At 48.0% G+C, this 27,623-nt stretch overlaps 1 protein-coding gene across 1 annotated transcript in view; it reads left to right on the top strand.

Moving 5' to 3' along the window:
• The window catches only part of ARHGAP29 (Rho GTPase activating protein 29), a 341,359-nt gene that overhangs the window by 251,977 nt on the left and 61,759 nt on the right, over positions 1–27,623 (top strand). The window contains exons 13-14 of the mRNA XM_078640938.1: positions 2,147–2,337; positions 4,123–4,292. Coding sequence (XP_078497064.1) covers positions 2,147–2,337; positions 4,123–4,292 — 361 coding nt within the window. The remainder of the gene's footprint in view (positions 1–2,146; positions 2,338–4,122; positions 4,293–27,623) is intronic.

Below are 27,623 nucleotides of genomic sequence, written 5' to 3'. Positions count from 1 at the left end.
ATCCTCTTTCTGCCCCTCTTTCCGAGATTGTTCTGTTCCTTCTTTCTTTGGCCCAGCAGGGCTCTGCTCTGGGCACTATCAAGGGCTATCTTTTGGCCATTTGAGCCTTTCTAAGGCTTCCAGATCAGCCTTCCCTACATGTTTCCTCCTGTTCCTTTCGTGATGCCTCAGTGGGACTTGAATCTTGTTCTGACTTATCTGATGTGTGCTCCTTTTGAGCCACTTCACAACTGTCCTCTTCATCTTATCACTTTAAAGATTGCTTTCCTGGTTGCCATCACCTCTGCCAGGAGAGTGAGTGAGCTCCAGGCTCTTTCTTCTAAACCTCCTTTTCTTTCTGTCCATCCGGCCAAAGTTGTCCTTGGAACACGTCCATCTTTTCTGCCCAAGGTTGTCACTGTGTTTCACTTCGGGCAGACCATCACTTTGCCTACCTTTTTTCCGCCCCCGCATCCCTCAAAAGAGGAAAAGAGGCTCTTCCGTCTTGACCCAAAACATGTGCTTTCATTCTATCTGAACCGCACACAACAGTTCCGGGTGCATGATCAGCTCTTTGTTGGCTACATGAGCGCCAAGAAAGGTCGGGCCTTGCACAAGCGGACCATCTCTCGGTGGGACGTTCTGTGCATCAAAGCATGCTACTCTTTGGCTAGAAAGGAGCCTCCAGTGGGGCTCCGCGCCTATTCTACCAGGGCGACGGCCACCACTACTGCTTTGGGACGTGGAGTCCCCTTGCCTGGCATCTCTCCGGCAGCTACATGGGCCTCGCTGTACACGTTTACCAAGCACTACTGCCTGGACAGCCAAGTCCGGAGAGACGGCTTCTTTGGCTGCTCTCTTCTCCAGGACTTTCTGGTGTGGTCTTGGTACGCAGACCCACCACCGGGGTATCTATTCTAAGGTAAGGAATCTATCACTAACATGTTTCTTTCAGATGCACAAGTTACTTACCTTTGATAGATAACAATATATCTGTAAGAAACATTAGTTAGTGATAGATTCCTTACTGCTCCACCCATCCTCGCCTTTCTGCAAACTGACTTCTAAGGTTAAGGTCATCCCTTTCAGGGCCCTAGTTTCATTGGCCCAGTGATCAGTTTCTTGCATGGCTCGGCGTTCCTGGAGCGGATAGTCATGTACAGAACTGAGGTCAGCAAGCGTGGCGTCTAAGTAGCTGCCACAACGTCATCACGGCGACCACAACGCCAACGACGGACGTGGAGTCGCACGACGCCTCCTTCTGACGCGTAGGAATACTGCTGACACACACTTTCCGGATCTAGTCTGATGCCTGGGGGTAATTCTAAGGTAAGGTATCTGTCACTAACTAATGTTTCTTACAGATATATAGTTACTGAAGGTAAGTAACTTGTGCGTTTCGTCTCAAAACAATACACTTTCAGCAGCCTTCTCAACTCAAGACACTTGGTTCTCCTCACTCCCCCCTGCCCTTGTGATGGCTTTACATATCAAAGCACCAAGCACCAAGCACTTTTCTCTATTTTGCACTCTGCACCTCCCAAAGAAGGCAAATACATTCTTAGCTCGTTATTGGCACTGGAGACTAAGTCTCAAAAGTCGACATTGGCTTATTTCTCATCTTTAGTTAATATAGATTTTATACACACTGTACTAAATTATATTTGAACTGTATTCCGGATTCATAGTAAATATCAGATGTCCTCTCTGCCCTTTTTTAACCCTTTAACGTGGCCGAGATTCTGCGCCTGTATGGCACATTCCGATCGCGGGTGCGGTCATGACGGCCGGGAGCCGTCAACAGCACACGAGCACAGTGTGCCATGACGGCTCCCGGCCGTCATCAGCATGGAAGGGGTTAAGGATATGTATTTTAAAAATTTACTATTTTATCCCTTTAATAAAAGATTTACTTAGGATTCTATATGGAAATGTATTGGATTCTGTGCACACATTTGTCTTAATAGAGTCGAATAAAGAAAGTATATTTTACTGACTATTGCATTGCATGTTTTTCACTACCTTGCTGCAATGAATCTGTTCAGAAGATTTCTTTATTGATGATGCATATTTATCACTGTTTATCTTTAATCCTACAGTATAACCTAAACGCTGCTGATAATTTGGGAACACCTCCTTACTCGCCTTTATATTCCTTTCATCACAGGCAACAGTTAACCTCTTTCAGATGCAGCATGCTCAAGTGGTGTCGCTTCCCGTTAACTTCCAGGCTCTGTGCGAGAGTGCCAAGCTCTATGAACCGGGACAGCAGTATTCAGAGTTTGTTAAAAGCTTGCCAAAGGAAGACGGTCCTGTAGAATCGGGAATGTTTGAAAGCCAAAGCTCCCAAATTGGAGGGTAAGGTCCTTTGTCTTTATACGTACATAATGAGCCGATATACACTTATATACAGTCTGCATTCTCACCAGTCTCTTTCTACCATGTGATTGGTTAGACATTTGTAGCAGCAGGAGTTGAATTCAAGCATGAACCCATCAAAAAATGTTTTTAAATTGAGATTAGTGGAAGCATGCACTCTGAAAGACAAAGCAAATGCAGTATACTGCTTTCATAAGAGTCCTTATAGTCAGTTGTCACTCATGGTGTGGGGTGATGCACCCTGAAAATACACGATACAACAATCCAATTCTTTGCTCCTTTTCTAACTATTTTGTTGATGCTGCTCAGGTATGACCTCACATTGCCAATTGTAAACTTTGCAATAATTTAGCATGCATGCTTCTTGATTGAGACCTGCGATTAACAGTGGCAAAACCATCCCCACATGTCCATGGTGGTTTGCTCATATGACTGTTCTTTAGGATCATTGGGAGATGATCTGAGACCATGCCCAATATAGTAAGAATAGGTTGTGTTGAATTTTGTATTTTCCCTACGGGGCTGGGAGTATTCGTTCATTCCAAACTGCCGGCCAACTAGTGAATAGTTTTTAGGGTTTATCACAGGACTATGTGCATCATTTACCCTCTGCATAACTTGTGTAATTAGTTTACAGTTGGCTCATCTACTTGGAGTCTTGGTAAATCTTTTACTGTATGAGGTACAACTATACGTTCCTGTTTGTGAAAAGGTGAATGGGGCTGATTGCATTGCTTATAGACTTAAAATTAGTTCTAATGTCATGCTGTTTGGTTGGTTGATTTGCGTAATCCTAGAGGAAGGGTTTTCATCTGTCGTGTAGGACAGTGTTATGGTAATTTATCTCTCTTTTTGTCCCATGTTCCCTTATATCCTCTGCCTGATTTATCATCACAGGTCTCCTTTTTTTTTTTTTTTTTTTTTAAGGACATGTGGGTTTCCTAAACACTGAGTGTTTCCATAGCACCGCAGTTGCCAGTTTTCCTGGCCTTATGGTGCAGTATCTTCTTGTGGCCAGAGTTAGGTCTGCACTTGTGGGTTACAGGATACATTTTGTCCAGGTGAAGGAAGGGTGGCATTTCTGATAGTAGTTATTGTAATGCTGTCACACTTTTTTTTTATGGGACTGCTGGTCAGTTCTGGTGCTAAAACTGAGGGGTCTTTAAGACCTCTTTCAGCTGGTCTACACTTTCCTCTATGTTATTTATGTTGTAGCAGCAGTGTTCATCCCACCAGGATGGTTAGGCCTCAAGTCGGATTTGAGTAACTCTTTTAGTACATGTAAGGTTTTGGGAATTTGTAATGCTCAATATTCTGAATGCAATGTTGGGAATCTTGTGTTGAGGTACCGGACTTGGGCCCAGAAGTTGGGTTATTTGTCAAGGGGGTTATTCCTGCACTGGAAGACAAGCGGTTTATAACATTACACCCTTCGAGTTTAATCCATACATGTTTCTTTCTGCCTGGTTGCTGGATTTTAGTATTCTATTGCGCCATCCCACTGTGATGTTCTGTGACCATTTTCCCAACCAGGTTGGGAAGGAGGAAAGGCTACAGACAATAACCAAATGGTATGGTTGTTGGTGTGGGGTGTTTTTAAAGCACAGTAATAATCCACTTAAGAACAACCAAAATATGACACACATGGGGGTGTAGAGAATTAATCCAGTCCGAGTTAGATGTAGGAATACAGTGAGCACAAAGAATGTTTGTTTGTGAAACACTTTAGTATATTCAGAGCATAACCTTGTTTTTGTATAATAGACTTCTTCCCTTGAAGAGGCCAATGAATAGTGCACATTCATCTCATGGAAACGTATCTCAGAATTCTGGAGATTTCCCCAACCAGTCCTTAGAAGATAATGGGAGCCCTCTTTACCATCGCTCCCAAAAGATTGGACAGAAGAGATCTTGCAGCAGCACTGATATTCAAGGTACTACATTTAATCATATTTAAGTCCGTTCATGTCCAGTTTTTCATTTTTCCTTTTATCTTCACTTGTTGGCCAGGTTGGAGGTTCCGGATATAAGCCTGTGACATACAGAAACAAACCTTTCTGTAGTAGGGGATCTCTGTGTATAGTCATAATCTAGTGAATAGTCCCGCCCATGTGCGTGGACCCCGGAGTAATCAAAAATAATCTCTTACAGTGTCGAAAAATGCAGAACTGCACAGACACTTAAGAGAGCATTTAAAGACAGATAATGCAGCCTAAAAAGGCTACACTGTCCAGTACTTCAACTAGAAATTCCACCACAAAAATCCACAAAACAGCAAAGCCTGTACAGATTTCCCTTGCTTTAACAGCAAAATCCCTCAGGAATGATAGAGGTAAGAACCTGGACAGACAAGCCCCATAGGCTGCCATTATGTGGCTCAGAACAGGATACTGTGCCTTTAAGAGAACTTTCCAGAACTTCACAGTATCCCAGAATGCCCTGCAGGTCCCAATTACTTTCAGTTCTTTTTTCCGGCTCCTGCAAGCAGGACCCTGGAGCATTGAGGTTTATTGGTGTTTTTTCACTGTAAATTCGATTTGAGTACTTTCTAAGTACTTTTAGGCCTTTCTTCTTGGTGTTTTGCACTCTTTTGATGTCAAATATGCCTGTATTATTTGACAAATGCCCGGAGTGCTCCAGGAAGAAGGCAAAGTCAGACTCCCATGAGGTGTGTATCCTCTGCCTTCCCTCTTCCCATGTCCCAGAGGAGTGAGATTTGTCAGGGCTTCTCTGGCAGGACCCTGAAGGAAAGAAAGAAGATCCGGCTTCAGGGACTCGAGGAAAGAAGGCTGAAGGCGCAAGGTGGGTCTGGAGGGACTTCATCTGCCCATGCTGAGGCCTCTGGGGGGCTCCCCAGGGGCAGGATGTCCAGCAAACGTCCACATTCTCCGTCTGGGTCAGTAGCACTGACCACGACGTCGAGAGGGAGGTCCACGGCCAGCTCCCGGTCTCTCCAGGGCTCTGGGTCGAGAAAACATCGCCCGTCGACATCGAGTGATCGGCGTCGACGGGCCCGGCGTCGGCACTCGCCTTCGAGGCGACACCGCCGATCGCCGTCGACGGGATCCTCGTCGTCAAGACCGCCGTCGAGGCAGAAGAGATCGCCGTCGAGGCAGAAGAGATCTCCGACGAGGAAGAAGTCGCCGTCGAGGCGCTCGAGGTCGCCGTCGAGGTGTTCGAAGAGGTCGCCGTCGAGGTCGCCGTCGAGGCACAAGAGATCGCCGTCGAGACATAAAGGATCGTCGTCGAGATGGTCTGGCTCGACGTCGAGGCATGGAGGCCGTTCGATGCCGAAGCATAGAAGAAGGTCGACGTCGAAGGGGCGCTTGACGTCGAGGGACCTACGTTCGACGCCTGGTCACCATTCTTCGGCGTAGAGGGGTCGTGCTGACAGGCCTAGGACTGTGGGGGGCTCCCCTCAGTCCGGAAAAGAGGTGTATACCCCGAAGACGGCTGTTCCACCTCCTCCTCCTTTGCCAGGAGGTCTGCCTCCGAGGGCTCCAACCCCTCCTCCGTTGCCTCCTCTGCCTCCACTTCCAACGGGACCTAGGACCCCTGTGCCAAGGTCTGTCTCGTTGCCCAGGCTTCCGACCCCTCCCAAGAAGACTCCTAAGTCTAAGGAACCGCCCAAGCCCAAGACGTCCGCCCCGGGGAAACCGGCAGAACGCCCCAGACCTAGGAGGTCAAGGTCGCGCTCCAGGCGGAGAGACAGATTGAGGAGCAGACACAGGTCCTCCACCAGATCTAGACATCGCCACAGGAGGCATAGGTCCAGATCCCGTACAGCATCATCTAGGACCCGTTCCTATTCGCCTACCCTGTCGGATTCTCCGGAGACTAGGGTGTCCCCAGTCGACGACATTGGCACGTTCCAGGAGGTGCTCCTGAGGGGGGCTGCGAGATTGGGTATCACGGTGACAGCTCCTACACCTACGACGTCCGTGATATTCGAGACGCTTCACAAGAAGCACCTGTCTCGCCCTCTTCTGCCGTTGGTCCCAGGACTGGTCGAACCGGCGGAAGCGCTGTTCCTTACGCCGGCAGTGGTGAAGGCTGCTCCCTCAAGACTCCTGAAAAAGTACCGAGCTCCTGATTCGGACCCGGCCTTCCTACGTGTGGACCCGGTGCCCGACTCGGTGATAGTGACGGCGGCCAGGAAGCTGCATTCTACCTCCCCGTCCTCCACGGTGCCACCGGATAAAGAGAGCCGCTGGATTGATTCGGCTGGTAGGAAAGCCTGTGGGACTTCTTCCACCCCCATGAAAGCCTCCAGCGATTCGGCTTTGCTAGGGCGGTACAACCGTGCGCTATGGGACTCCCTGGAACAGTTTGCGGACCTTGTGCCTCGTGACAGGAGGGAGGACTTCCTGGAAATTGTCTCGGAAGGGATGCTGGTTTCCAACCAGGCCATCAGTGCCGCTGCGGACATAGCGCTGTTGGCCGCACATGGCTACTGTCACGGGGTCAACCAGCGCCGCCATGCTTGGCTCAGGCTTACGTCACTCAAGCCTGAGGCGCAACAGCGGGTGGCCAATCTGCCGTTTTCCGGTGACACACTCTTCGGAAAACATGCCGACGACGAAATGGCCCGGATGAAGGCCGAGGCTGAAACCCTGACGGCTGTGGGTCTGGAGAAACCCAAGGACAAAAAGCCTTACCACCAGTTCCAACGGCGGTTCGGCTCGCAGGGGAAAGGAAGAGGACAGTCTTCTGGACAACAGCAGCAGCAACAACAGCAGCAGTTCCGGAGACCCTTCCAAAAACGTCAGAGGGGTAGAGGTGGACAGCAGTCCTCTACCGCGACCAAAGGCCCGGCCGGGTCTCGCCCCTGAGCGGTTACTTCCCCTTCATCCGTTACCCGCTCCGGTGGGGGGAAGCGTTCAATTTTTTCTGGCAGAGTGGAGAAAAATTACTCAGGACAAGTGGGTGCTGAATATTGTTTGCAATGGATACAGTCTTCGGTTCATCAGCCCTCCTCCGTCGATTCCTCCGGTCAGCTCGCAGTATCAGCTGCGCGAGCTCCAGGCGGAGGCCGATATCCTGTTAAGGAAAAGGGCGATAGAAGATGTACCTCTGTCTCAAAGGGGAAGAGGTCTGTACTCCCGGTTCTTTCTGGTCCGCAAGAAGGACAAGAACGAGTTCAGGCCCATTCTGGACTTGCGACAGGCAAACAAGTGAATTCGCAGAGAAAAGTTTTGCATGCTGGTGTTGCATCAGATTTATCCTCAGTTTCAACGGGGAGACTGGCTATGTGCCATAGACCTACAGGATGCATACTTCCATGTGCCCATGGCACACAAACACAGGAAGTTCCTGCGATTTCAAGTCGGCGCCAATCACTATCAGTACACAGTACTTCCGTTCGGGCTGAAGTCTGCGCCCAGGACGTTCTCTAAGTGCATGGCAGTGGTAGCGGCACACCTGAGGAAGAACAAGGTGTTTGTCTACCCGTACCTGGACGATTGGTTGATCAAGGCCACCTCCTTCTCGGAAGCTCAAGCACACTTCCAGAAGACGTGCGTTCTGTTGAACAAGCTGGGGTTGCACATCAACATGTCCAAGTCTGTTCCGACTCCGGTCCAGTGCATTCAGTACTTGGGAGCCTCCATCGATACGCTGTCAGCAAGCGTGTCTCCTTCGGAGGAGCGACGATTATCACTCCTTCGGAAGGCTCAGGCTCTCATGTCCACTCCATCTACGACAGTAAGGACGGTGTCTTCTCTACTGGGATCGATGACCTCTTGTATCTTCCTGACGCCACATGCGCGGCTGCACATGAGACCGCTGCAGGAGTGCTTAGAAGATCAGTGGGACCAGAGGAGAGGTTCTTGGGACGACAAAATACGACTGTCTCTGCATGCTCTTCAGTCTCTGAAGTGGTGGTGTTCAGCGGAGAATCTCCTCAGAGGGGTTCCCTTCCACAAGGACATTCCCACACAGACTATCGTGACGGATGCTTCTCTCCAGGGATGGGGAGCGCACTCCGGAGACTTACAGATTCAAGGGACGTGGTCCCCGACGGAGTCCACGTACCACATCAATTTCCTGGAACTCAGAGCTGTTCACTTAGCGCTGAAGGCTTTTCACCCGTCCTTCCGGACCAACTCTCTGCTTGTACAGACGGACAATACGACTACGATGTATTATCTCAACAAGCAGGGGGGCTCGAGATCCCGCACTCTGTCGCAGGAGGTGCAGGCGATCTGGCTTCTGGCCCGAGGACTGTCTAACGGCCACTCATCTGCCGGGTGTGCAGAATGTTCAGGCAGACGAGCTGAGCAGACCGATTCAGGAAAACCACGAATGGGTCATAAACGACGAAGTACTAGGAGAAGTCTTCGCAAGGTGGGGAACTCCAGACGTAGATCTGTTCGCCACCGCCGAAAACAGCAAATGCCGAGACTTCGCCTCCAGGTACTACCAGCCAGGGACGCTGGGGAACGCGTTATGGATCAACTGGTCGAACAGCTTTCTGTACGCTTTTCCACCCATTCCCCTGATCCCGACGGTTCTCATCAAGCTGTCCCAATCCAGGGCGAGGATGATTCTGATTGCCCCGGAATGGCCCAGACAGTGGTGGTTCACGGACCTGCTTCACCGGTCTCTCCTTCCTCACATGAAGCTGCCGTGCAGGCCGGACCTTCTCACGAAGTTCGGGGGGCGAATGGTGCACCTCAACCTCTCGTCTTTGAGTTTGGCGGCATGGCTCCTGAAATAGTGCAATATGGCCATCTGAATCTCCCAGAGGATTGTATGGACATACTGAAGGAGGCTAAGCGACCTTCCACTAGGACTTCTTATGCTTACAAGTGGAAGAGGTTTTGCATCTGGTGCAAGTCTAAGAACTATGACCCTACGACATGCAAGGAGGATGTCATCCTTCCATATCTGCTACATCTGGCGCAGTCTGGCCTTAATGTCCATTCCATTAAGGTTCATCTGGCTGCTTTGACTGCCTACAGGAAATGCCCTTCACAGACTTCCTTCTTCCAGATCCCAGTGATCAAAGATTTTCTGGAAGGCTTGAAGAAAGTATTCCCTCCTGTCAGGCTTCCTTCGCCTTCATGGGACTTGAATGTGGTGCTGTCCAGGTTGATGAAGGAGCCTTTTGAACCTATTCATAAGGCTTCGTTGCAGCACCTGTCCTGGAAGGCGGCGTTCCTCGTGGCCATTACATCGGCCCGCAGGGTGAGTGAAATTCAGGCGTTGTGTTGCCAAGAACCTTATACTGTATTTCATGCTGCTAAGGTTGTTATGCGTACTCACCCTAAATTTCTTCCCAAAGTTGCCTCTGATTTTCATATCAACCAGACTATAACTTTACCTACGTTCTTTCAGAATCCTTCATCTCCAGCGGAAAGGTCCTTGCATTCCCTGGATGTTAGGAGGGTGCTGAAATTTTATCTGGATAAAACCAGAGATATTCGTAGGTCAGACCAATTGTTCATCAATTATGGATCAGTCAGGACGGGTCTTGCTACCTCTAAACAGTCCATCTCGAGGTGGATTATGTCCTGCATACAATTGTGTTACCAACAAGCTAATAAGACCTTAGGGGGAAAACCTAAGGCTCATTCCACCAGGGGCAAGGCCGCCACGACGGCTTTGCTTCGTAACGTGCCAATTGCGGAAATCTGCAAGGCGGCCACTTGGAAGTCGGTCCATACCTTTGCTAAGCATTACTGCCTGGACTCTGATGCCAGGGCAGACGCTCAGGTTGGGCAGGCTTCGCTGCGAAATCTGTTCGCACAATAGTGGTGGTAATTATCATTTCTCCACCGCCGCTTTGGTGTGGGGATGGGCTTGCCATTCTATTCACTAGATTATGACTACACACAGAGATCCCCTACTACAGAAGGAGTAGTTTCTGTCCTGTAACTCCAGTTCTGTAGTAGGGGTATCTCTGTTCTAGTCATAAGCGCCCGCCCTCCTCCCCGGTGGAGAGAGATATTCATGTACGGAATGCTACAGGTCTGGCGTGTTACGCCTTCAAAAAGAACTGAAAGTAATTGGGACCTGCAGGGCATTCTGGGATACTGTGAAGTTCTGGAAAGTTCTCTTAAAGGCACAGTATCCTGTTCTGAGCCACATAATGGCAGCCTATGGGGCTTGTCTGTCCAGGTTCTTCTCTCTATCATTCCTGAGGGATTTTGCTGTTAAAGCAAGGGAAATCTGTACAGGCTTTGCTGTTTTGTGGATTTTTGTGGTGGAATTTCTAGTTGAAGTACTGGACAGTGTAGCCTTTTTAGGCTGCATTATCTGTCTTTAAATTCTCTCTTAAGTGTCTGTGCAGTTCTGCATTTTTCGACACTGTAAGAGATTATTTTTGATTGCTCCGGGGTCCACGCACATGGGCGGGACTATTAACTAGATTATGACTATAACATAGATACCCCTACTACAGAACTGGAGTTAAAGGACATAAACTACTCCTTCTATGACATGGCTAATTTTCTATGGTTCTGATAACTAATTATTTTCCGGAGGGGTGCAAGAGCATATTCTCTCTAATGTGCCATGCTAGCACTGCGTGCTACTGTATGTCAATACAAAGTAAATAGTATTCCTAGCAGATGCTATCCACAGTTGTGAGTCAAAATATCTTAAAAGCAGTGTTTACTGTGACTCATATAAGGAGCATGGGCTATTACATTTCTTGTATTTTCTGCATGTGAACCCTTTGCAGTTTTCCTAAGTGGTGAGGTGGTGCTCGGCACACACCAAGCTTGTCTCACTAGTGTTGTTGTGGAATGTCATGTAATTGTGAATTGTATTTATATAGCACTTTCTACCCCTGATGGGGCATTGAAGCGCTTTGCGGTGAGTTGCACGCTACTCCCGAACCAAGATTAGATTTTAATAGTAGATTAGTAATGTGTTTTTTCCTTGTGCATTAATTTTTAAGTTTGTGCTCTTGATTTCTTGTGTGTTTACTAGAGATTAGTGTAGGGAGAGAACGATGGGAATTGATTTGAAAGCGGAAGTAGTAATTTGTTTTTAGGTCTCGCCTGGCAACCGCAGCGCAAAAACACTGTCGCCAGCGAGATCTATTGTCACTGACTTGCCTCCCAAGGGAGACAGGAGATGGGCATGCCCAGGATGTACTGAAATGTGAACGCGTGCGTACAGTCACGCGATGTGCCCGTCTCCTGTCCCCCTTCCGTCCTCGCAAGCCATGCAATCTGCTGCATGCCTCCCGTTCAACCCCAGTCACTGGGGGACTCAGCAGCCTGCTCTCCTGGCGGGACCGCTCAAATCCCTTCTTCCGGCATGGTTGCATGACCTTACCAGGGCTGCTCTCTGGGGACTCCCTCTGTGGCGGCAGCACTTAAACAGCGGGGCTTCCCTGGACTCCTGGGAGCCCCGCACTGCCGTTGGCGGCTTCGGCCTCCTCCCTTGATTCACCCGGGCCCCCTCCTGGGACCCGGGGTTCTCCTTCGAGCATGGGAGCCCCGTGTCACAGCTCACACCGGCCTCTTCAGGATTGGTTGCTGGCCCCGCCCATGTCCCGGGCCTGCCTGCCTGACTTCTTCAGTTGATTTCATGCTGGTGATTCCTGTAGGTATTCGGAAATGTGTCCCGAGTTGGAGTTCTGAGTGCTTTGCTCCGTTAGCTTCTATGCAGAATTTCGCAACATATTTCCTGAATTTTATATGTCATGCCCACGCCTACGCTTCGCAATTGTTGGAATGAATACAAATTAAATCTGTTTCTGTTTGACGAAGTAAGGTTGCAGCCTCCGTTTCCCTGCTAATGTACAAGCCTAAGGCCTATTTGAGTGGGGGTTAACCTAATGACGTTTTAGCAGCTTGTAAGATTTGAGCATATTGGTTAGTGAAATTGCTAGCGTTGCTGTTAAGAGTGCTCGTTAAAATCAATCTAATATTTAAGACTAATGCCTTCTTAACTCAAAGGCTAAATCTGACCCCTACAGAGTGTGTATACTCTGTCTCCCTTCTAGCCATGTCCCTGTGTCGCAGGGTTTCCGTTCTCCCACAGAACTGTGCATAGAGATTTGGAACCTCAGTGAATTAGGGTGACCCAAAACTCACCTCAGTACCCAAAACCCCTTACCAGGCTAGCTACAGTGTCTCATTGGTCATAACAAACTCCGAATGTTTAGACAAACCAGAACATGAACTTACAATACCTCAGGTTACGTGGAACACATGAGCACTCTTTCGTTATACAATCATTTCAAACCAGAACGTGGAGTAAATGAGGACACGTGCACATTTGAAATATTTATTCACTAATGCCGTTTTCTCAAACGCAGTATCTTAGATAATACAAGGAAACATATTATCAGAAGCAAAGTTATCAGCATAGTTACTAGTCCATAGAAAGCCAAAGGTGACAGCATGTTAACATGCTGTAACGAATAAGGGTTAACACCTATTTCTCACCCTCCCTAACTCGCATATTATATTAATATCTAAGAAGGTCTCTTTGGGTTTTAGCAGGGCGGGCCCATACCTCAAGATCCTAGTATGAAGAGATCGCAACTGCTTCCACCAGCTCTCTCTGCATGCGAACCGCATCAAGTGTGTATGTGTGCTCTAAGCAAAGCAATATAAAACCCGCCTAAAGCCAGGAGCTGCACTTATGTTATGTCTATGAAGGTGCGGAGATCAGACTTCACAACAATTGTGTCGAGTTATCTTCTAGGCTTCAGCACTCACTGTACAGACATAGTTTACTAAGCAAAGCTGATATCAGAGCAATAACATATTATTCTCATGTAAATCACAACGCTCTTGTAAGTTGAAAGCTAAATCAACAAGTAAGTGTCGTGTGCAAAAGCAGCAAAAGGAAAAATGGCGTTTAAACATTTAATAAGCTCACGCTAACTTAACACAATATATAGATAAGCAGTAACTATATGACACCCCCCCATGATCCGAGCTCGGATAAGATAAGATAAGGGCCTCTTCATGAAAACAGAGTTCAAGAACGATGAGCAATGTTATAATTTAAAAAGCGACGGAAAAAAATTCCATGAACCAATTCAAAATGTCAATACTGTGTTCATCAGCACTCAAGTCAATAGGTCTGGGAGGTGAAAAAATGCAAAGTAAAAGGTGACATGATCAGAAATCAAGAAAGTTTTTATGGTAAGACCGAATATGCAAAATATGCAGCAACAGCCTCCAACATGAAATCACTGTCTTCATCCGAAAACAGTTCAGCCATCCAATTTAAAAGTGGGAAAGAACATACGTGCTCTTCTAGTACCGGAGCCTCTATCACCATCAGAGGACAACTCGGTGGGTTCTCAATAAAGCTCTGTGCCGAGAAATCCTGCGCTGCTGCGAGTATGTTCCAGGGACCCATTAGTCCATGCATCAATGCCAAGGCCATAATCCTATCGCCAGAACAAACCAACTCGTGAGCCACGACGGGACACATCAGCTGATTAAAATCGACGTCAGGAGAAACCGTCTTGCAGAGACACAAATCAATGGCCCAGTCAAAGTCACAGCTCAGGCAATGAAATACAGGCTGGACACAGGTGAAATAGGAAAATCGAAACGATAATCCAAACGCCGTGCTTAGTCGCAAGCGGCAGTGTGCCATAATATTCAAGCATCCTGTTGCGAAACAGTGCCAGGAGGGGCTGCGCGACTTCTTGCACATGAAGGGCATCCATATTTAAAGAAACAAAAAATCACCAGAACGCCTGCCGGGAATCCACCAAACAGACTCGAAAAAATGGAATGGAAGAAAGCAGGAATGACTCCAAATATTTTCTCAAATGAAGTCACAAGACCACTGCGAACTATTTTAAAAAAGTGAGCCAGCCCCGTCGTCGAGGAAGCGTTAAAGATAGAATGAACCAGTTTGCTGAAATGCAACGGTAAATCAGTATTTAAAAGGGCTTGAACCTCTGTTCTGGTGTTAGCTATGTGAAGCATGAATGTTTCCCTAGCCGAACTCAAGGCCACTTCTTTTTGGGACAATAGAGCTCTTATTCTGCTCATGCCATTGAACTCCGCTTTCAAGGTTGGGATGCGCGGCCAGATGGAAACATCCCCGTTCCCATGCGTGGGTGGGTACAGCACATTTTTGCAGCAAACGACACGCTCAGTTACCGTTACCACAAAAGCCACACCTTTAATTAACCCGCAACAATCTTCATTATTTAAAAGTAAATAACTTCCGTTTCCCAGCAAGGTAAAAGTCGGGGTGATTGCAGGAACTGGAGTCCCTTTTAAAACACAGGCTAAGTTTGGCCGGTCCTGGTTACAAGAACCGTGCAATTGTATGTGCCTACACATTAACGAGTGATCTGGTGTTTCTGTACACTCCTCCCCATTCAGATAAACTTCCTGTCCGTCTTTCAAACATCTATAAGTGAAAGGAAGGGACCAGACTTCATGGAGAAACGCACTACCTAAGGGCTCATAGCGACCTATGGCAACATATCTCATACAATTTGTAAATTTATACAAAGCAAAAGGTAATGTTATCAAACCGTGGATAAGCCACGTTGCAGCGGTGGCCTCTGACACAGAAAAAGGCAAGGACTCTAATCTCTCAATATGTAACATAGAAAAGGAAGCATCTCGCATGGAAAGCAAGCGCTGCTTGTCAGTTAAATTAAAGGGGGCAAAGAGAGAAGAAACATTCATGTAGGTCCATGGCACCTTGCCAGATTTAAGTGTTTGAAGGGTCCATGCAAATTGCATGATAGAACGCAATTGATTTTGACCATGGTACAACACAGACACTTCATCCTGCACAATATCTACCACAGAAGACACAATATTATCTAACGTGTAAATGCGGGAAGAAAGCATGTTAATACTATTGTCTACTACTGCAAGCACTTTTTCCAGATTAGCTTGATCTATAGCTCTAAGGCGTGTCGCCGCTTCAATCTGTGATGTCTTCCAGATTTCATTGTAAACAGCATATATCCACCTTTTTGATCTACCACTAGCCGGGCCTTTAATGAAATCATTTAAATCTACATCATCATTTAGCTTTGCAAGATGTAGTTTAACTGCAGACAATCTAGAATGTGTCAGCCAATTTTGACATAATTTGCCCACTGAGTAAGTCGTGACAGAATGTTCAGAGTCAAAACGTTCAGAGACAAACCCAGAAAACAATGCTGGCATGAATCAGCACTTCTGTGCCACATCAGCCAACCTTTTGGATCCAAACTGGATATGTTAAAGGATGAATTCAGCAATAGGGTCTGTAAGTCCCTAATCGAAAACTGAGTATAATTACTCCAGCCAGAATATTCTTCTAACTCTGGGATGGTTGGAGATTTTAATTTTTTAGAAGTAGCCAATCCAAAGCATGTTGTCTGTGAAATAGAGGAATTCAAAAACAACATTTGATTCGGGATGAGACAAGCACGGTGCAAAGCCTCAGTGCCTTGTACCTGCCAGCTTTTAGAACCCCAAACTGATTTTAGGTCAATAGTTTCCTTCCACAATTCATAGCCGCCAACAGCCAGCTGATCAAGAAAGGACTTCGAGTACAATAATTTGGTATCGGTAAGTCTAACCTTGGACATAGGCTTCTGTGTCATTTTGAAATAAAAGGACTCGGGATTAGACTGATTGAAGTCAGTAAAATAAGTGTACTTTTTCAAAAAAGTACTTGAACTGCCTTGTTTAGGTGCTGGGCAATGCTCCCATTGTGTATAATTTACAGTATTCCTTCTGGAAGTCGTTTTATGTAAGAAGTGATTGCCAAAATGTTGAAAGCAAAACAAATCACCATAATTAGCAGATTCTAAGTACAAATCTTCCGCATCAAAGGCAGCATAGTAGTTCAAATCCGAAAACAAAGACTCTACGGCCTGAACATCCCAATCATCAGAACGTATGTTTTGTTTCACCACATCCCCCATATTAACTCTACGTACATTAGGGACCTTAACAACCTCAGTAGGGCCATGAATTTGAAATCTAACGGCATCCCACACTATCCCATCAAGGACAGGCCAAGCAGTGATGTTAACAAAAGTCAAGTCTCTTTTCAGTCTGTGTGCAGAATGCGATGAGGAAAGGGGGGCCAAAGTTCCATTGAGATGTCGAATGCATGTTCTTTCCTCGACATAGTGTCCATTTATAATCCGGAAAAAATAAAACACAAACCCAATTGACATAAAAAGGTAAATTGAAAAAAGCACCAGCCAAATATATGTCCAAGGGGGAATCAAAAAATGTTTTTTAAATAAGCTGGCATAAACTGCAAAACGTGAGGGTCTTTTCGAAGCATTGGAAACAGTGTCAAATGAAAATCTGGATTCGGTGGCCAACGTGCTTGCAGGTCAGGCATGGATAAGTCAGTGGGGTAAGTATAGTCTATTTCATCATGGTCTGTACCGTGCAAAGTACTTAATAAAGGACTGGAAAGTGCAGGTAATTCGATGGCCACTTCAGTTTCAGGATTAGAAACAGTGGCCACAACTGAATTTCTCACAATGGAAGGACAGGAAACTGCCGGTGTCATGCTAAGAAGAATCGGCCACTCTGTGTATCTTGACATTGTCAATTGAGATAAACCTGTTTTCCTTACGACCAGGAAGTGGTGGTAAAATGACTGTTCTTGTGCCCTTCACGCCAAGCACTGGAACCGGAGCTCGATAGGAAGGACCAAATTCTTTCTTGTTATCGATCTTTTCTCGAACCAGTTCTCCAACTCGGGGTAGCCAGCCAACTACCGGGATCTGCAACGCAACATCCGATGTGGAGGGCAAATGTTCCTTCGCAAGACTGTCTCTGGTCTTTTGTAGATCCTGTAAAACATTGCAATGTTCATCTACGTCAAAGGTTGTGGTGCGAGCCACGCAGTCTAGACCGTCAAGGTCAGGGACGTACATCTTAATGCCAAAGAGCATTTCGTATGGGGTCCGCCCACCCAGAGACCTTCTAGGGAGATTATTAAGAGCACGCTGCACGCCATTGAGGTGGGCCGGCCAGTTTCTGCCAGTGCCTATAACTCGAACTGTCAAAGATTGCTTTAAATCACAGTTCATTCGCTCCACTACACTATTACCCTCAGGTCTGTAGGGAGACGAAAACTTGACTTGGACCCCCATCGAAGTCATGGCATCCTTATACGCCTTAGAGGCGAAAGCCGGACCCTGATCCGAATGGAAGGTACCACAGGCAAAAATCCCTACAAAGATACGCAAATCTCTAATGACAGTCCGTGAATCAGCGCTGCGATGGGGCCAGACCCACACAAAGCGTGTGCATGAATCAACTGCTACTAAGATGTACTTATACGCAGTATCAGAGGAAAAAGGACCGCAGTGATCTAAATAAACACAACCTAGTGGTTTATTAGAAATGTACAACTGTGTCTGTGGCGGACGCGCAGCAGTCGAAGGTTTAATCTGCTGGCAAATGTCACTTGAAGGACATAATCACGCGTCTGTTTGTACAGTCCCCGCCACCAGAAATGTTGTTGTAATTGAGTTACAGTGGCCGAGACGCCCGCATGCGCAGCCGCCACACCTTCATGTGCTGCTGTAATCAAGTCAGCCCTGCGATCCGAGTTGGGAATCAAACGTTCTCCAACATCAGGAATTTTCACAAAAGGAACCTTTTTGATAAGTGTACTTCGAAGGGAACCGCGTAGGAGTCAGTAAGAATTTAGAAGCGAGCAGATCAGCCTACAAGGATTGCAAGATGGCTGAGTGCTCAGGCAGCCAGCATGATTTGGAAAAAGTTGGTTGTATACGCTGGGCATATTCTGGAATGTATGTTCTCCCGAAATTTAAAAAGCCCAGTAAAGACTGTAATTTTTTCAGTGTTGTAGGAGCGCGCAACTGGGCGCATTTCTCCAAGAAGTGAGGAGCCAAACCTCTACCCTCATTGTTGAGCTCATAGCCTAGGAACAACACTGTGTACTCAGCAATGTGCGATTTTGCAAAGTTAAATTTGTAACCCATGTCTGCAAAGGTACAAATAATCGAATTTACACGACACAGATGCTCCCAAATTTCGTCGTCCGTGAGATATGTCATCCACATACGAGCAAGCATCTGGGTCGATTCTCTCCAAAAGAGAGACTATGCGGGTGGTAAATATACCAGGACTATTCTTATAGCCCATTGGGAGACGCCGGAATTGTTTTTGGACCCCAGCGCATGTAAAACTGGTCCATTGGGAGCTAAAGCTATCCAATCTGTAGGCATAGAAACCGTTGGATATGTCAAGCGTTGTTTTAAAACGCTTACGCACTAGACTATCCACTAGGGCAGAGCCGTAAGGATTCTGTACAGCACAGTTACGGCAATGCGAGTTCAAATGCCGGTAATCCAATACCAAACGATACGATCTGTCAGGCTTGGTCACAGTAAAAAGAGGATTATTCGTCAGTGACACACATGTTTCAATAACTCCCTGATATTCCAATTGTTCAAGGATTTCCGCGACTGAAGCCTTGGCTTCACGTCGGATAGGATATTGAGGTTGAGGCTGCGGCTGAGACCGCAAGGGAATTTCGTGGCACGGGGATAATTTATCCCAACCACATTGGTTACGGTACAGAGCAGGTGCAAGAGCTCGAGCCCACTCTTCTGCAAAAATGCTGCGCATGCTCTTTCAAGACAGTGTTCGCGAAACTGGGGAGGATCACCTCCTCCCCTCGCGGCGCCGCGAGCACAAAAGGTGGGGGCCAGTCAGCCTCCGAAAGCAAAATGTCATACGTAGATGAAAGATTCTCCCAAAATACCCCTCTGATGGTACGTTGTATGTCACCTTCTATCAACAGGACAATTTCATAAAGTCTATCAGGGGGAGCAAGTCTTGTATCGGCTGTTTCTATTACAACGTAGACATCAGTCGCTGTCACCCTCAGTAGTGGACGCAGGGCCTCTCTCAATATGGTAATCTCCGCCGCGCTGTCCAGCAAGGTCAGAGCGCACGTCAGATCCTGAAGCCGCGTTCTCACTATCTGTGGCATATCGATGCGCTGTTAAAGCCGCGACTTTCTTTTTCGCAAACTGCGGTCTATTTGGCGTAGAGTCCTCCTGCTTCCCTGCGCCGTCTGTCTGGTGGGACTGGCCACGTCCTTGTTGGCCACCACGTCCCCTTCCGCCTCCTCCTCCACCGGTCTTCGGGGCCGATGAGTCCTGAAAGGAACGAGGAGAGCGTTGATCAGAAACCTGAAATCGATCAGGTGATTTAATCATCGCGCGATCGCGCAAGTCATAAACTCTCTCTGTCGGCGCAGTAACTTGTGGCGCAGGATAAGAATCCTGAGTCTGCTGTTGTTGCTTCCCCTGTTTCTGTTTTTTAGGCCAATTTTGTTTTTGGGACTTGGGCTGGACATCTGCCTCAGCAGATTGCCCTTGTGGCTGTTTTTTCTCCTTGACAGCAAAATACTTCAGACCTTTACTCTTGCGACTTATAGTTTTATATGCGGCCACAACTATCTTCGCCAACTGTCGGGGCCTTTCGGAAAGCATCTGGTAGAGCCGCTAAAGCATTAGACACCTGAAAGTTCACCGCATCCCCCTTAATATTTGAGAGAATGAGATCGCTAACAATCTCAAAAGAACCACACAGGCGCATACCCAATTCAACCGCTGCCTCCGGTCCGTGATCATCCTGAACACGTTTAACGATTGTAGGCAGTACAGACATAGACAGGGTGCCGAAACACCTCGCATAAACAGCCGCAAAAGTTTTCCCCCAACTTTCACAGTCAACGAGTTCAGGAGTTAAATCCTTAGGTAAAGTAATCGTCAACATTCTATGTTTGTCAGCAGGAGTTGAATTTGGAAACACAGCTTCCAGTTGTTCAAACTTCTCGGCAAGCCAGAAAGGAAACTCATCCTGGTCATCGGGGCGCTTACCAAAAACTGCATTGACCATAACCGGATTGAGCCTTAAACCGCCATGTTCCGTCTGAACAGCCGGACCCCCCATGGGACCACCCGGGAGATGACGACCAATGTATTGCACTAATGCACGAATCACGGCAATCGAAACAACATGTAGTCTGCGAATGTCCGCTAGAGGACATGCGCCGTGATTCGGGTGCGGGGTAAATCCAGCCAACGCAGGCCAATTTGTGCCTGGGATGGACAAAGGACCTAACCTCGCAGCGGACAAAGAGTGGGGTAGGGCGCCACCAAACCAAACGCGATGCTGCCAATGATCAATAGGTATTTCCAGTGCCCTGTACGGTGTATATTCAGCCGGTACAGGCGAGGGGGTGTAGGTGTGGAACACGCCAGAATTTGCATCCACTGCCGGAAACGTCACCCACGAATTAAACAGTTCGTAAGGGTACGCCGGATCTGCACACACCACCAAAATCACCGCCAAGCCATCCACTGGGACTTGAAAAGTCTGTAAATGGTTGCGCACCGCAATGCGACTATGCTGCGGGATGTCCACAGCCTGGGCCATGATTACACCAGAAAGTAGAAAAACAAAGCGAACTTTGTAGCACAACTGGGTCGTAATTCAAGGAAACCGTTTTAGAAAGATTCAAGCTTGAAAAATAGGTAGGTTTGTCCGACACCACCGTTTTCCGGAAACGATAGTGAAGGGGTTAAGGTTCGAATTATATACTACCCGCGTGCCATGATATAAGACCACCAACGGTTGGGCGCCATGTCGCAGGGTTTCCGTTCTCCCACAGAACTGTGCATAGAGATTTGGAACCTCAGTGAATTAGGGTGACCCAAAACTCACCTCAGTACCCAAAACCCCTTACCAGGCTAGCTACAGTGTCTCATTGGTCATAATAAACTCCCAATGTTTAGACAAACCAGAACATGAACTTACAATACCTCAGGTTACGTGGAACACATGAGCACTCTTTCGTTATACAATCATTTCAAACCAGAACGTGGAGTAAATGAGGACACGTGCACATTTGAAATATTTATTTACTAATGCCGTTTTCTCAAACGCAGTATCTTAGATAATACAAGGAAACATATTATCAGAAGCAAAGTTATCAGCATAGTTACTAGTCCATAGAAAGCAAAAGGTGACAGCATGTTAACATGCTGTAACGAATAAGGGTTAACAACACCTATTTCTCACCCTCCCTAACTCGCATATTATATTAATATCTAAGAAGGTCTCTTTGGGTTTTAGCAGGGCGGGCCCATACCTCAAGATCCTAGTATGAAGAGATCACATCTGCTTCCACCAGCTCTCTCTGCATGCGAACCGCATCAAGTGTGTATGTGTGCTCTAAGCAAAGCAATATAAAACCTGCCTAAAGCCTGGATTTGGCAGGAGCTGCACTTATGTTATGTCTATGAAGGTGCGGAGATCAGACTTCAAAACAATTGTGTCGAGTTATCTTCTAGGCTTCAGCACTCACTGTACAGACATAGTTTACTAAGCAAAGCTGATATCAGAGCAATAACATATTATTCTCATGTAAATCACAACGCTCTTGTAGGTTGAAAGCTAAATCAACAAGTAAGTGTCGTGTGCAGAAGCAGCAAAAGGAAAAATGGCGTTTAAACATTTAATAAGCTCACGCTAACTTAACACAATATATAGATAAGCAGTAACTATATGACACCTGACTCCTGTGATAATTGTCACACTTTCTCCAGGAGGACCCTGCGTGACGGGGAGAAGATTAGTCTCCAAGGCCTGGAGCAGAGGAGACCTCAAGAAACAGGTGGGACTTCTGGGCATGGAGGGACTCTATCTTCATCCTCTGCACGTGCATCGGCCTCTGGGGGGCTCCCCAGTCAAGAAAAGGCCCAGAAAAGGCACCGGTCCCGGTCTACGTCGATGGCTTCGGCGTCGAGAGGTATGACTACCATCTGCTCCCCGTCGACCCAGGGCTCTGGTTCGAAACGATGTCTTCGTTCGGCGTCGAGGGGTAGGACTTCGAGACCACGGACGAGGTCGACGTCGAGGAGTTCACCGGCGTCGACAAACCATCGACGTCTTGATGACTCCCGAAGAGGCAGGCGCTCGCCGTCGAGGAGACACCGCCGTTCGCCATCAACGTCGACGCGAAGATCGACGTCGATGAGAGAAAGATCGCCGTCGAGGCGAAGACCGACGTCGGGGAGTTCGTTGACATCAGGAAGGTCGACTTCGAGAAGAGACGTCAAAGAGATCGACGTCGAGAGGAGAAAAGTTGATGTCTAAAAGGAAGTCAAGGCCCAGAACGGTGTCTAGTGCTTCTGTGGTAAGCGTCTCATCGTCATCAGCGAGTCACCGGTCGCTCCGGCACTCGCGCTCAGAGAGGTTGGCCTCCAGAGTGTCCTCCCCGAGGCCTGCTCGCAAGAAGAGACGAGTCCTTAGGTCACCGGAATCTGATTACTCCCGGACCTACTCGCCCTCAAGGCCCAGGACGCCTACTACTCCTCCTCCTCCTCCTCCTCCTCCTCCTCCTCCTCCTCCTCCTCCTCCTCCTCCTCCTCCTTCTCCTCTTCCTCCGCCGCCTCCACCACCTCCTCTTCTTCCTCCACTGCCTCGGCCTCCACTACAGAGCCCTGTGGTTCCGGCACTACCTGTTCCGCTTCTGCAGCCCCCGGGCCCGGTGTTTCCTGCAAGGCCCAGAAAGCCAGGTCAAGATCCAGAGGGAGGCATCGCTCTCGCAGTGGGCGTCGATCCTCAACAAGGTCAGGCCATCGTCCATTCTCCCACTTTGTCGGACTCTCCCCCCAACGAGAGTGACCCCAGTGGATGACATTGTGACTTTTCAAGATGTGCTGCTGAGCGGGGCAGCGAAGTTTGGGATCACATTGACTGTGCCCACCCCTACCACTTCCGTGATCTTTGAAACGTTGCAGCGCAGACACCTCTCTCGCCCTTTGGTGCCAGGACTGGAAGAACTGGCCATGAAGCGGTTTCTGACGCCGGCCTCGGTGAAGTCTGCGCCATCGAGATTTCAAAAGAAGTACAGGCCCCCAGATTCTGATCCAGCATTCTTGAGAGCAGATCCTGTACCGGATTCTGTCATTGTGACAGCGGCCAAGAAATAGCATTCTACTGCCTGTCATCTACGGTTCCTCCGGACAAGGAGAGCAGGCACATGGATTCGGCAGGAAGGAAAGTCTGTAGTACGCCTGCCACTTCGATTAAGGCAGCTAGTGCATCAGCACTTTTGGGCCGATATGATCGCTTGTTGTGGGAGTCCATGCAACAATTCATTGAGCTCCTCCCAAGAGACCGGAGGGAAGACTTCTAGGAGATTCTGAATGAGGGCATGATGGTCTCAAATCAGGTCATCAGTTCGGCGGCGGATGCCTCTCTCCTGGCTGCGCATGGGTACTGCCATGGCATTAACTTGAGGCGACATTCCTGGTTGCGCCTTACCTCGCTTAAGCCTGAGGCACACCAGCGGATTGCTAATTTGCCCTTTTCAGGATCCACCCTCTTTAGGGCTCATGTGGACGAGGAGATGGCCCGCATGAAGGCGGTAGTGGAAACGCTGAAGGCCATAGGTTTGGAGAAACCGAAGGATCAGCGGAAGTCGTACCGTCCCTTCCAGAGGCGTTATCCATCCCAGAGGTTTCAACCGGGGCAAGGTCGCCAAGCTGACCAACAGCAGCAACAACAGCAATACCAGCGACAACCCTTCCAGAAACATCAGAGGGGCAGAGGCGGACAGCAGTCCTCGGGGAATAAGGGCCTGGCCGGGTCTAAGCCCTGTGGAGTTACTTCCCCCTCGTCCGTTACCCGCTCCGGTGGGGGGAAGCATGCAGAATTAATTGGCAGAGTGGAGAAAAATTACTCCGGACAAGTGGGTGTTGAATATTGTTTGCAATGGATACAGTCTTCGGTTTGTCAGCCCTCCTCCAGCTATTCCACCGGTTCCTTCGCACTACCAGCTGCGAGAACTCCAAGTGTAGGCCGATACCCTGTTAAGAAAAAGGGCGATAGAAGACGTCCCTCTGTCTCAAAGAGGAAAGGGTCTATACTCACGGTTCTTTCTGGTACGCAAACAGGACAAGAACGATTTCAGGCCCATTCTGGATTTGCGACAAGCAAAAAAATGGATTCGCAGGGAGAAATTTTGCATGCTCTCCTTGCACCAGATTTATCCTCAGCTGCAGCGAGGGGACTGGCTTTGCGCAATAGATCTACAGGATGCGTAATAACATGTGCCCACTGCACGGAAACACCGGAAGTTCCTGCGATTCCTAGTCTGCACCAATCACTATCAGTACACCGTACTACCGTTTGGACTGAAGTCTGCACCCAGGACTTTCTCAAAATGCATGGCAGTAGTGGCAGCGCACCTGAGAAAGAACAAGGTGTTTGTCTACCCGTACCTGGACCACTGGTTGATCAAAGCCTCCATCTTCCAGGAAGCGCAATTGCATTTCAACAGGACGGCCATTCTGTTGAATCAGCTGGGTTTGCACATCAATATGTCCAAGTCCGTTCCGACTCCGGTTCAGTACCTGCAGTACTTGGGAGCCTCCATCAATACTATCAGAGCAAGCGTGTCTCCTTCGGAGGAACAACGCTTATCTATCATTCGGAAGGCTCAGGCTCTCCTGTCTGTCCATCAACAAAAGTAAGGACTGTGTCTTCTCTTCTGGGGCCGATGGCCTCTTGCATCTTCCTCACACCGCATGCACGCCTTCACATGAGACCGCTGCAGGAATGTTTGGAGGATCAATGGGACCAGAAACGAGGGAGCTGGGACGAGAGGATCCAACTGTCTCTACTCGCTCAACAGTCTCTGAGATGGTGGTGTTCGGCAGAGAATCCCCTTAAGGGGGTCCCTTTTCACAAGGACATTCCCACACATCATCAGACCATCTTCAGATCCAGGGAACGTGGTCCCAGGCGGAATCCATGTACCACATCAACTTTCTGGAACTCAGAGCTGTTCATTTGGCGCTGAAAGTCTTTTATCTGTCCTTCCAGACCAACTCCTTGCTTGTACAGACGGACAATACGACCACAATGTATTACCTCAACAGGAAGGGGGGCTCGAGATCGCGCACACACTGTCCCAAGAAGCGCAGACTTTCTGGCACTGGCTATTGGCCAGAGGACTGACGATAACGGCAACCCATCTACCAGGTGTGCAGAATGCTCAGGCGGACGCACTCAGCAGGCTCGTTCAAGAGAACCACGAGTGGATCTTAAACAACGAGGTGCTAGGAAACATCTTCGAAAGATGGGGCACTCAGACATAGATCTGTTCGCCACTGCCGAAAACAGCAAATGTCGAGACTTCGCCTCCAGGTTTTACCAACCGGGGACTCTGGGGCATGCGCTATGGATCAGCTGGTCGAACAGCTTTCTGTACGCTTTTCCACCCATTCCCCTGATTCCGGCAGTGCTCATCAAGCTGTCTCCGTCCAGGGCGCGAATGATCCTCATTGCTCCGGAGTGGCCTCGACAGTGGTGGTTCACAGACCTGCTCCACCGGTCTCTCCAACCCCACCTGCGGCTTCCATGTCGGCCGGACCTTCTAACGAAGTTCGGGGGGCTGATGGTGCACCCCAACCTCTCATCGTTTAGTTTGGCGGCATGGCTCCTGAGATAGTACAGTATGGACACTTGAACTTGCCTGACAACTGCATGGAAATACTCAAGGAAGCTAAGAGACCATTCACCAGGATTTCCTATGCTTATAAGTGGAAGAGGTTCTGCATCTGGTGCACGTCCAAGAATGCTGATCCTACCTCCAAGGAGATGTTATCCTTCCTCATCTCTTACATTTGGCTCAATCTGGCCTTAATTTCCATTCTATTAAGGTTCACCTCGCAGCATTAACTGCGTTTAGGAAATGTCCTTCACAAACATCCTTTTTCCAGATTCCTGTAATTAAGGATTTTTTGGAAGGATTGATGAAAGTGTGTCCTCCTGTTAGGCGTCCATCGCCTTCATCGGAACTGAATGTGGTGCTGTCTCGGTTGTTGAAGGAACCTTTTGAACCCATTCATAAGGCTTCTCTGCAGCATATTTCCTGGAAGGCGGCCTTCCTTGTGGGCATAACATCAGCCCGAGTGAGATTCAGGCCTTGTGTTGCAACGAGCCTTATACAGTGTTTCATGCTTCTAATGTTGTCATGGTGAATCACCCTAAGTTCCTACCTAAAGTGATTTCTGATTTTCATGTAAATCAGACGATAACTTTGCCTTCGTTCTTTCAACATCCTTTTTCTCCGGCGGAGAGGTCTCTTCATTCTCTGGATGTAAGAAGGGTGTTGAAGTTCTACTTAGATAAGACTAAGGACATTCGTAGGTCAGACCAATTGTTTGTCAATTATGGTTCGGTCAGGACTGGTCTTTCCACTTCTAAACAGTCCATTTCTAGCTGGATAGTGTCCTGTATCCAATTGTGTTACCAAAAGGCTAACACGACCTTAGGGGGTAAGCCTAAGGCCCATTCCACTAGGGGCAAAGCAGCTACAACGGCTTTGCTACGTAATATTCCTATTGCAGATATCTGCAGGGCTGCCACTTGGAAGTCGGTCCATACCTTTGCCAAACACTACTGCCTGGACTCTGATGCCAGAGCAGACGCTTAGGTTGGGCAGGCTTCATTGAGAAATCTGTTTGCACAATAATAGTTTATCTGTTTCCTCCACCGCTGGTTTGGTTTGTTGGGATGGGCTTGCCATTCTGTTCACTAGATTATGACTATACACAGAGATCCCCTACTACAGAAGGAGTAGTTTCTTACCTGTAACTCCAGTTCTGTAGTAGGGGTATCTCTGTTATAGTCATAAGTTCCCGCCCTCCTCCCCGGTGGATGAAATGATAATGTACTGAATGCTACAGGCCTAGCTTCAAAAAGAACTGAAAGTAAAAGGCCTTTGGCTGTGCATCCTGGGATACCGAGGGTCTCTGGAGAGTTCCTTAAATGCACGCTATCCCTTTTCCAGACACATAATGGCAGCCTATGGGGCTTGTCTGTCCAACCCTTCCTCTCTATCATGACAAAGGATTTTTGTGAAGGGGAGCTTCTCTAGGTGTGAAACTTTACAAAGTGTATAAAATTTAATATTATTTGGCTATCTTTTTCACTTCAAGATGAAGTGCTGGCCAGTGTAGCCTTGTAGTTTTAGGCTGCATTATTTGTCTTTGATTTTCTCTTAAGTGTCTATGCAGGACTGCAGAAAAAGACAACTTAAGAGTCTATTTCGATTGCTCCGGGGTCCACACACATGGGCGGGACTATTCACTAGATTATTACTTAAACAGGGATATCCCTACTACAGAACTGGAGTTACAGGTAAGAAACTACTCCTTATTTTCGTTGGGTGCATAGAGAGTTACAATGGTAAGTGACTGTTCTCTTACCCTTATGCAATAAGCCAGTGCCCTT

Source organism: Lissotriton helveticus, chromosome 1_1 (genome assembly GCF_964261635.1).
Source record: "Lissotriton helveticus chromosome 1_1, aLisHel1.1, whole genome shotgun sequence".
Taxonomy (NCBI): domain Eukaryota; kingdom Metazoa; phylum Chordata; class Amphibia; order Caudata; family Salamandridae; genus Lissotriton; species Lissotriton helveticus.
Note: the sequence above shows the minus strand (reverse complement) of the source record. Positions and strands in the feature narration are given on the sequence as shown.